At 46.6% G+C, this 11,332-nt stretch overlaps 1 protein-coding gene across 1 annotated transcript; it reads right to left on the bottom strand.

Annotated features, from left to right (window-relative positions):
- Positions 1-4,045: 4,045 nt before the first annotated feature.
- On the bottom strand, positions 4,046-6,680 carry LOC115314867 (vegetative cell wall protein gp1-like). Its single transcript, XM_042288798.1, has 8 exons — positions 6,474-6,680; positions 5,849-5,966; positions 4,919-5,115; positions 4,703-4,813; positions 4,531-4,644; positions 4,359-4,472; positions 4,212-4,300; positions 4,046-4,153 (listed from the first exon to the last, which is right to left on the bottom strand). Exons 2-8 carry the CDS (start codon positions 5,950-5,952, stop codon positions 4,139-4,141), a joined length of 744 nt encoding a protein of 247 aa, XP_042144732.1. The 5' UTR covers positions 5,953-5,966; positions 6,474-6,680; the 3' UTR covers positions 4,046-4,138.
- Between the last annotated feature and the right edge of the window lie 4,652 nt (positions 6,681-11,332).

Here is an 11,332-nt window from a genome sequence, read left to right as displayed (position 1 = left end):
TGTTCCATGGAAGGTGCACCACACACATAACATATGCAGCATCAGCAACACATACTAAAAAAAAAAAAACTGGCCATGCAGTATCAAAGCTCGTTGATCCAATGCAATTTGTATGCAAATAAAACGCTCAGCAGAAGAAATCTGAAATGCACGATGACCACAATGAGAAAAACAGACAAGTAAATGCCTAAACAAGATTGCCACTAGTATAGACCTTCTTAGTCCGTGACATAGTCATTAAATAACCCTAACACAGCCTGAACTACAGAATTAAAAATACCTTGCTCCTGCTGATTTAAGTAACAATAATGACCAAAATAACAAGAACTGAAAGCCAACCGACGGTCTAATACAGGTTTTACGTTCATGTCACGCTTAACATGCCACATTTAACATGCAAGGTTTACCATGACCACTACCATAACAAGCGCACATGAAATGGCTGACAAAAGACTGCTAAATCAGACTGGTGCCCGGTGTACCTGCGACCCACTCATCACAAATGATTCCACCAAGACTTGGCATGCAATCTGCACTGCCTAATTAGGTACATCTTACAAGGTGTCTACCCAATGACTTTTCCAAAGTCCATGATTTTTCCAGGTTTCCCTTGACTATTTTGATAAAATTTCCTGGCTGTTCCTTCCTTCGAAGGATGACATTTCGGGCAATGTTATTCAGCAGAACCGTGACGACACCTGATCGCCGGGCTTCGTTCCGCACCACCGTGCCACTTTTACTCGTCACTTTCCCTGATTTAGCCAACCTTTTGACAGTTTCCCTGATAATTCCCTGACTTTTCCAGGTGATCCAAAATTCCCTGAGCATTTCAGGCTTGCCAGGTTGGTGGACACCCCTGATCTCAATCTCCTTCACGCTCCACATATGTGTAAAGCAGAAACAGTGTCCAAAAGAAAAGAAAGTTGCATCCGAGATGAGTGACCTAAGAGAGTATTAACAAAGATCAATATGGGAACTTACACATTCCACATGACCACAATAGGAAAAAAACAGACATGACCATCTAAAAAAGCAGTCATTACAATAGACCAGTAGAGTGCAACCTACTGACTGCAAATAATCCCAACAAATGGCTAGTGTGCAGTCTGCACGGCCCAATAAAATCCCAATAAAATTAATTTTACTGTTGCAGATATCTTATGAGATGCAACATAAAGGCTGAAACATAATCTTCTACCCACTGAACTTTTCAAGCTGTACACCAGAGACGCGAGAATGGAAGCGAACTTTATCCAAGTTTCTATTTACAAAACGGACATGCCAGCACAATCGAATTCGGCAAAACATTTTTAAAAACCGTGCACGACACTCTAGAGTACAAAAATTAAAATCACCAACACGCGAGAGAGTTATGTACAATGTTTCACAAACACTTCGGAGGTGCGCTACACTTTCGATAACAGAAAGAAAGATTGACTTGAGCTGCTGAACAAGTGTGAAAGCTGCGCTTGATGGCACAGTCAAGTTGCCGAAGACCTTGCCTGGGACGTGGTACGCTTTCAGCATCATAAAAAACTGATGTGGCTCATCAAGGTTACTGTGCTCATCTCTAAGCAAGTCAGGACAACAACAACCTTCTGCAGCCTTCTCAGTACACATTTTAACAATGAAGCCAGCAACATAATAAGTAGCAGAGTTGTCAATAACATGGGACTCCTCATGGGCTGCCAACTCAGTGATGTTTTCCAAAGATGGAAAGTCGTCCTGTGTACATGCTGTACAACATCCACGCGTGACTCGCTACTAAGTGAAAATGGGGACAACTCCTGGAGGAGGTCCGTCTCATCCTCCTCGACATTTCCCTTCGGTGACAGTGTGAGGAGCTTCTGAATCCCAATGTGTTTCAGGCCAGATATGAACTGAGGCACATTGGGATTCGAGTTGCATCCCTGCTTTTGTCTTATGTGTCCAAACATCTGTTCAAGTGGGTCTTGTTGAAGTCGACGCGTGAGGAGAAACTCAAAGTCGTAATTCTGGGAAACATCTTCTTACAGCTGCAAGACGGCTTTGATCGTAATTTGCCACCCGATGATAGTGTGTGGCTGACGTTTGCCTTCGAACTTCCAAGACGCAATCCATGGAAGCTGTTTTCCGAGAAATTCAACTAAATCCGGCTGCCCTTTTCGAATAGCATGGCGCAACTTTTGCTCCGTTTTCTTTGGACTGGAACTATTCAAGCAATCAAACAGCTTGTCCATGCGGTCACAAAAATAAGCAGTTGACATGGCTGCTTCAGGCAGCTGTTTCGCATAGACAAGAGCTGAAAGCGCGACGCACACTGAAGCACTCAATACCTGGGTCGCCCGCTTAACCTTCATATTACTGAAAGGTTTCTGGTAGATATGTCTTTCAGTCAACTTTGGCGCCAGCCGCAGTCGCATCTCATGTGTGGAGTGGTACAGTTTCACAATATCTGCCCAGTCTACAATCTCATTTTCGATATGAAGCCTGTGGGCCTGCAGGTTGTTCCGAGTTGTTTTCACTAAATGGGGAACGTCGTAAATGAAGTAAACGCGTTCACGTTTTACGAAAAAAAGGGCTGCGCCACAGAGACACCAAGCTGGTTTGATAAGCTTACATTGGAAGCCCCTTGGTCACAAATTACAGCTTTAACTGTAGTTCCAGTGTCTTGCAACTGCTCAGTGAGCGAGATCAACAAGTTCCGGATTACGGTAGATGGCGTAGACGTGTGCCCAATTGTATAAGCGACTGGTTGAACCCATCTCCGGGAAACTCCGGAAAGAAGGATAACCAGTGCTCTGTCGGCAATCGTTGAGGTTCGTTCGTAGCCATCATCCGTAAATCCATGAACAACATCTTGTGACACGTCATATGACAAGTTTTTTTTAACACTATCTCATCGAAGATGAGAGTGCAGACGCGATCGCGCTTACTCCATGATTGTGTTTTTGTAAAAATGGATGACATAATGCCTGGTATAATTCAAGGTGTCATTTTGACATCCGACAGCCGTCTTCTTAGTGTGCGCTGAGTAGGAAGAGTGAGATAACGAGACAAACAACGGTATGCCCGCGGCCCACGGAAGTTGAGATGAAGAGAAAACTTTTTCAACCATAACGGGAATCGTTTTCCCTTGCCCTTGGATTTCAATTTAACATGGCTTGACAGTATGTGAAATACCTCGTCTGTTACGTGAGGGCGAATGATGTTGAGAGCTTCCGCAGCCGATCGAGGCATATTCTTCTCTTGCTTGCGCAGCCTTGCGATGGTCTTCCGGTACTTTGAAACCTTGACCTGGAGACGCCTTATGATGTCCTTAGGTATCGGCGCAGAACTGCGCAGAGGAGGCGTAGAAGTACCTGAAACGGGTAAAAAATAAAAATAACGAAATCAGAGCAGGTAAGCAGTTCTCCTTATAACCAGCATAGCCAACATTACCTTACAGTGACATAATCTGCAAGTAGATAATATGCCCCTAAACTACAGACAATTAGAAATCGTGGGAAACTGGGCTTTTGAAGCTATGTTTGCTAAATTTACATATTTCCACTGTATGCCTTGACAATACAGTACGTAAGGTATATTACAGGTTTTGCATGAAAAGCCCATCACTGGAAAAGTAGACAAACTAATACCCACCTTAACATGCATGAATTTTAGTTATATGAGTAGTAGCATATGGGCACAGGTGAACAAAAGAAATGGGACACTTACAAGCTCCAACTGGTTCAGAGGAGGACCATGTGGACGGTGTCACCGGTCGGAAATCCAAGGGCGAGCTGCATGATGGGGCTGTAGCCTCCGTGGAGTCCGCGCCGCACGGTGAGGCTGTCGCTTCATGGAGTCTGGAAAAATGGGTCTATTAGACCCAGGCTGTTGTTTCCAACACAAGTCCTTCCTCACCATGGGCAGCGGTTGAAGGTTCTTCGGGCCGGAAGCTGGAGGCTGTAGCCTCCATGGGGTCTGCGCCGCACGGTGGGGTTGTCGGTCCCATGGAGTCTGGAAATATTTGCCTATTAGACGCAGGCTGTTGTTTCCAACACAAGTCCTTCCTCTCCATGGGCAGCGGTTGAGGGTTCTTCGGGCCGGAAGCTGCAGGCTGCACCGCATGATGGGGCTGAAGCCTCCATGGGGTCTACGCTGCACGCTGGGGGTGTCACTTCCATGGAGTCTGGAAAAATTTGTCTATTAGACCCAGGCTGTTGTTTCCAACACAAGTCCTTCCTCACCATGGGCAGCGGTTGAAGGTTCTTCGGGCCGGAAGCTGTAGCCTCCATGGGGTCTGCGCCGCACGGTGGGGTTGTCGGTCCCATGGAGTCTGGAAATATTTGCCTATTAGACGCAGGCTGTTGTTTCCAACACAAGTCCTTCCTCACCATGGGCAGCGGTTGAGGGTTCTTCGGGCCGGAAGCTGGAGGCTGCACCGCATGATGGGGCTGAAGCCTCTATGGGGTCTACGCCGCACGGTGGGGGTGTCGCTTCCATGGAGTCTGGAAAAATTTGTCTATTAGACCCAGGCTGTTGTTTCCAACACAAGTCCTTCCTCACCATGGGCAGCGGTTGAGGGTTCTTTGGGCCGGAAGCTGGAGGCTGCACCGCATGAAGGGGCTGAAGCCTCTATGGGGTCTACGCCGCACGGTGGGGGTGTCGCTTCCATGGAGTCTGGAAAAATTTGTCTATTAGGCCCAGGCTGTTGTTTCCAACACAAGTCCTTCCTCACCATGGGCAGCGGTTGAGGGTTCTTCGGGCCGGAAGCTGGAGGCTGTAGCCTCCATGGGGTCTGCGCCGCACGGTGGGGTTGTCGCTTCCATAAAGTCTGGAAGAGTTTCGTCTATTAGAAGTTAGGTTGTGAAGCCGTAGAAGCAATATTGTGTTTAAATAAAGTTTTACACAAGTAACATACTTTTCGTATATGGATAGTTAAATAAATCTTTACCTTTAGCTCTCTCAGCATCTGAATATGTCGATGGGCGAACTGAAGGCACAGCGGTTTTCATTAGCTTTGTTCGCCCAGGGTCCATGAAGTCACGCGCTGTGAAGTGACTGCTGCAGACGAAATACTTCGCATGCAGCTCACTGGACGATTTTCGCAGAAGGTCGTCTCTTTTGGCATACCTCAGTCGTGCCTTTGACCTGGAAGATGTAGTGAACTTCATTATTCTTTATTTTTGTTAAAAATAAAATATTTGACCATAAAGGCCCGTTCACACTCTTGCAACCGAGTACGACCGAGAGAAACTTCTTAGGACCAGGCGCGCTGCTGCGGAGCTGGTCCTAAGAAGTCGTAAGAGGATTAAAAACCGGTCTTGTCTCTCTCGGTCGTACTCGGTTGCAAGAGTGTGAACGGCGCTTAATGGTTTAGATATTGTGGTTTCACATGGAGGTGATAAGCAAACTAATAGTGCTTCAGAAGGTTGTAGTTATTTATTGACTGCACTCATACACAATTTTGCTGACTGGTTAAAAGGTGCGCAATGCTATAAAAAGAAGTGCAACTTTTTTGGGAGTTTGGTAGTTTTATACCAGTGCTGACAATGGGCATCAGCTAGTTTTAGTGCCTTGCTCATTTATAGAAACATTAAAAAACTTAATCTCAATAAAAAAACACATAAAAAAACGAGTTGTGCTTTCCTTGCATGTCATGTTAATTCAGCACGTAGCAAAAAATTTGTATTGCAGTCTGCCTTGCAGAGCTGGGAAGCTAGTCCACCACAATCCGGTTATCATGGAACGGAATGTTTTAAAACTAAATTTAGTACTAACAGAAGTAAAGTTTTGATTAAATAAGTTTTGATTAAACATTCAGCTTTCTCTCCGGTTTTCGTTAGAACTATGCGTCCAGTACGTTGTTAAAACAAAGGACAACCTGTCGTCTCGTGGAACTCGAAAGAACTTTGTTCCTGGCTTCTTGCGCGTTCTCCCATTGTTTCCGCACCAGACTACGCAACAGTAGCTGCCGTAGCCAAACATCCTGGCGGCATCAGCTGGGAAGCGAAAATTGCACAAGTCAATTTGAGATTACGCGAATTTGGTGCCTTCATTTCATAGCAATTCGGGAACCAAAATTGTTAAAGCGACAACAAAGAGTGGTGATAAAGAAAAGCCTTCACGGTATTGTCACCTTCCATTTCTTTGTATTTTCCTCGTGAGCGCGCTTTGCTTAGGATGGCCTCGCCCTAAGCAAAGCGCGCATGAAGGCTACCTGTACCCCCTGCGGTACCTACCCTGCTTCATACATGGCGCCAGGTACAACGCTGTCATAGCTGCTGGCGCAAAAGCCACGCGCTCGCGTTACCAGCATTGACAGCGATGCACATGAGGTATGAAATTGAGTATGCCTTGAGTGCCTTAACTGGCGCTCTCGCTGCACGAGCGCACTCGTGCACGTGCAACTGCCGAGGCTTCATCCAGAGCAATTAGCTCGCACTTTAGCCCGTGCATCCAACTATAGCCAAAAGCAAGCAAAATACGGTGTCAGTAAAACGACTCACCTTTCTAACAACGGAAGAATGTCGAGAAGCCCGCACGAGCCACTCAAGTGCAGCCCAACCGACCTTTCGAGCGACGTGACCGGAAAGCTACCGTCCGCCGAGCCGACGGCCCCAAAGCCATCCACTGAGCCGCAGCCAAAGCCGCAGCTGTCCAAATTGTTTTTAAAAGTATTTGGAACTGCTATTAATTTTGAAATGTTAGGTTATAGAGTGGTGTTATTTATCAAGGGTCAAAATATGATAAATGTCTAAATTAGGTGTGTGACTGGAGTGCCACTGAACGGTCGTCGTAGTCCCTAGCTCGTGGGCCGCGAATCGGCTCGAGTGTCCCCTCTTTTCGTTTACTGTGTTACTCTATGGTTCCACGTCCAAGGTCAGCGCGTTGTACGCGGCAGATGAAATAAGGGAGCGAAGAGCGGCGTGCGTGCTTTCGCATTTACAAGTCATAAGAGGTGCTTAGGTGTACCTCGAGCCTTTTGAATCGCGTACATGCTACCTAGATTCTAGCTTTATGCCTTTTAGAAGTTACTTGTATGTTCAAAAGCGAGGCAGCTGCATTGGGTCGCGAGTCGCCACTGTACTGTGCGACATTTTTTGGCGCGATAGTGCCAGGAAGTGCTCAGCAATCTAGAAGAAGAGGGGGGTGTTAAAATACTAAGATACGTCGATGACTTCCTGGAGCTAGTATCGCACCACTGTGTTGGATGACAACCCCATTCAAAGAGGGCTGGGAATTTTCTCTTTGAATTCTCGCGAGTTTTCGTTTACTCACGAAAAAATGACGTCACGAAAGCTGCACTTCCTCGATTTAAGTTTAGATATTCAAGAAGGGCACGTGTGCTAAGAATACAGACCACGCTCAAAAAAAAAAAAAAAAAAAAAAAAAAAAAAACGGTCTCGCTTTTTAATTTAGTACACTCTAAGCTGGTTGAAAGAAGGATCCCTTTCTCTCTTTTGAAGGCATCTTTTGCCAAGTCGTGCCAGCACACCATGAAAGGCAGTTTTTGCAACCAGGTGGAACGCCTAATATTGTCGGGTTACCCTGAACGTTTTCTTCAGGAGATGGCTGGGACACTTGCTTCCAGGATAAAAAAACAAAGAAGAGGAAGCACATGAACCCAGGAGGAGAGTGAGACCCGCTGTTATACCCTATATCCACAAGGTTTCACACAACCTGAAAAAAAGTTGCGGCACACTTTGATTCGCTGGTTGTATTTTCGGTCCCGGAGAAGCTGTCCAACCTGTGCCGAAGAATTATCAAAGTAAAAAACGGAAGTGACGTTTGCCATTATAAACACTCTAGGAAATTCGTGGAATGCGCATCTTCGGTCGTATACGAAGTTTCAGTGACATGCGGAAAGGGGTACGCTGGAAAAACAGGCAGATGCGTTAATGAGAGGGCAAGCGAGCGCGCGCTATCAGTAAGGAATTCCCCGTTGGGAAATTCAGCTATTCACTGCGACAGATGCCTGTAAGCCCTAGAATTGAAAAAGGAAAAACAAAACAAAAATTGTGTGCAAGCTAAGAAGCAAAATCGCGAGAGAACTGTACGAGTCATTCAACATTAGATTGCAGGGGGATGACAGATGCATAAGTGCCCCGACAGTCCACCTAAGAGACAAGGAATTTGAATTCCTGCTTGAGAAGCCCGATTGGGTGCATAAATAGTGTGTGTTGTTTCAATAAACATTTAGTTGAATGTAGCGCTTCGTGTTGTCTCCCTTACTCTGTCCCTGTCGTGCGGCGCATTTTGTCAAAAGAGATCATGTACCAACTGGCCTATCTGTCACTATTGATGCTTCACGAGGCCTTCACGAGTGACGTCACGAGGGGAAGTGAGGGAGGGGAAGGAGAAGGGCAGGAGGAGGGGAGGAGACTGAGAGGCGGAGGAGGATGAAGGACGGGGAGACAAAGGTGGAGGGGAGGGCAGGATTAGAATGAAAGGAGGAGGGAAGAGAAGAGGAGGAGGAGGGGAAGAGGAGAGGATACAGAGGAGGAGGGGAAAACCCTCCTCTCCGTACCCTCCTCTCCTCCTCCTCAAGAGCTGCACTCTAATTCGGCATTACCGAGAGTCTTAAAAGTCTTTAATTTTTCATCTCTTTTATGGCACGCGTAAAACGGCGTCTTCTGAACACAAAGTTAAAATTTACGCTACAAGTTCAACCAGCGCTAGTGTTTATGCGGCTTCCGTGAAGCAAATTGATGCTGACAGCAACCAGTCTGCTTTTGGGGCATTCCCGTGCATTTCGTCTCTTCGCCGGAAAATAACATAAATCGCTCTTGTTATTATGATCGTACTATTGAAAACGTGTAATTGGTTTAGCTACAGTATTTTCCTTCACCGGGGAATGATGTTAAACTTCGCCATATTTAAGGCCCAAAGCTTTGTTCCAGCCGATGTGTAAACAAGAGCCACGATTCTAAGCGAAATTGCAATCGAAAGGAATGTAGTGTCTTCAAGGTTCGCCAGTATCCCGGTGGCGGCTATATATTGATAATATAGCCGTCTTCTCAATATATTGAATATAGCCACGTCATGAATCTTTACGAGCAGTTAAAAATATTCTAAACATAAAGTATAAAGTAGGGTTTTGAAAGGTGTTTTGTTTTTGTGATATCCTATGCCGGGCAGCTTTAGTCGGACACTTGCACAAGATTTCGATAGTGCGGGTGATGTTTTGAACACAGAACTAGCATCTTCGCATATATTCACGAAGAGAAAGAATAATGCGGTATTTTATTTATTGCAAATCAAACTATGCTCTACTGACGTCCAACCCCTGGTTAGCTCAGAGCGGTCCACTGGAAATCGGGAGGTCCCGGGAGCGATATTCGGACCAGGCGGATTTTTTCGGTCGCGCACTATACACTCCGTGCAACGCGACTGGCGCGCCGCCGCGCGGCCGGTACCGAAGGTAGGCAGTGAGCACCCCAGAGAAAACGAAACCGAAACCACGCCGCGTACGTTGGTACGCGTTGAAGTCGGAGTGGTGCTGTTGCGCTGGGTTCACAGCATGAAGTGCTGCCTGTGCTGCGTCATTAAGTGCTTCAATAGTTATGCGTCGTATCTCGTGGAGACAAAGTTTCACAGTTTTTCACCTCGCCGATGTTTTGTGGGACAGCGACAACGATGGAGCCGTGCCGTACGACGCGAGAAATTTGGTGTCCCGATCATGTCTGCCACTGTGTCGGCACGGCTGACATATTCTACACTGCCGCTTTGCGCTCCGCGTTTGTTTTCGTTCCAGTAACGCCTACATGTGTCAGCGCCGACGGGACGAACTGAAATGCCATCCCACACTCGCGGGTATGCAGTGCCAATTTCGTTGGACGAATGCCCTCCAAAGAAGTTTCGTCCCCATCGTACGTGTCGATGATATTTCCGGACAAGTATGGCACGCAATCTGTACTTCACGAAGAAAGATTTGAACGGTAAAGAAAGTGACAAATATAAATCTAAAGAAAACAACCATGAAACTCGGAATCACTGGAGAATCGGCGTTTGAGTACGGAAGTTTATGTGGTGTGCTTTCTTTCTTGATCAGCCTCCTTTTGGATGTGGAAACACTGACACCCCGAGTTCTGTAGACAACAATTTTTTTTCTCGGCTTTAGAGCCACCTATCGCAAAGTGGTTCGAACTGGAAGTACCGTCCACTGGTCCCTTCCTACCTGTAAAGTGTGCACCTCCCACGATGAGTGGTATTTTCTGACAGCCTTTGACGGTCAAAGCCAGTTCCCATTTAGTTACGCCGCCCAAACTAAATTTCCACCTGGTTTCGCAATGCCAACTATTTTTGTTATAATAGGTGTTGTGCCAAGTGACGGTCATGTCAAAGTACCTGTGGGCCGAAAATCAGCACCTCGCACAACAGGTTATTACACAACAGCTGACCGCAAAAGCCCTTGGCGGCCAAACCGTGTGTTTGCCGACAACTTCGTTTTCTCGGCTTTGGAACCACCTTTCGTAAAGTTGTTTCAATTGGAAGTACAGTCCACTAGTCCCTTCCTACCTCTAAAGTCTCCACCTCCCCCGACCAGTGGTATTCTCTTGACAGCCTTTTCATGGTCAAAACCGGTTCCCATTGAGTTGCGCCGCCCAAACCAAATTTTCACCTGGTTTCCCTATGCCACCTTTTTTTTTGTATAATAAGTGCTGTGTCATGTTACTGTCAAGTCCAAGCACCTGTGTGCCCAAGTCTGCACTTTGCACAGCCCGCTATAACACAACATTTTGGGTCCAATATTGGATATACCGTACAGCTTTATTTCTTCATTCGTTAGAAACAACTTTCACACCTGCTGTCTTACTGAAACTTGGCACACTTCGTGCAGAAACTTCGTGGACATCTCACTCGCCTCCAATATCATTGTTCCAGCAGTCCTACGTTCACAGCGACGAGCGAAATAAATTTCCCACTCAAAGCAATTATGGTGGCGGCCGTCTTGCTTTTCGGAAAATTGCTCCAACTCCTTTTTTGGCCGCCACTAGAGAAATTCCCCCGAATAACGACTAAAACTCAATATGTAAGAAGTGGAGAACAGATAAATGCCCTTCTGCCCCAGCACTCATGCAACGTCACTCTCAACGTATCGGCTCAAAAAGCAAAAGTTTCGTCCGTGCGTGCTTCCGCCGCCACAGCTTGGCATGCGAAAAGGCGCCGCAGGCTGCTAAACGCGCCTCACGGTCGAACGCCAGCTCCCCCGCTAGCGGCGCTGCGCGCGTTTTTCAAAGCGCCCCCTATAGTTCCCGCACGGAGTGTATAGTCACCTGGCTGTGTTTGGAGATTTATGTTTGTCCTTTGTCCCTCTTGTTTCCCTTTTCCGGGGATTATTTTTGTCATTCTTGTCCCGCTCGCG

This window comes from Ixodes scapularis, unplaced genomic scaffold (genome assembly GCF_016920785.2).
Source record: "Ixodes scapularis isolate PalLabHiFi unplaced genomic scaffold, ASM1692078v2 PGA_scaffold0__279_contigs__length_252992795, whole genome shotgun sequence".
In the NCBI taxonomy this organism is placed as follows: domain Eukaryota; kingdom Metazoa; phylum Arthropoda; class Arachnida; order Ixodida; family Ixodidae; genus Ixodes; species Ixodes scapularis.
The sequence above is the reverse complement of the archived record's forward strand: the minus strand, read 5'-3'. Positions and strand labels throughout refer to the sequence as shown.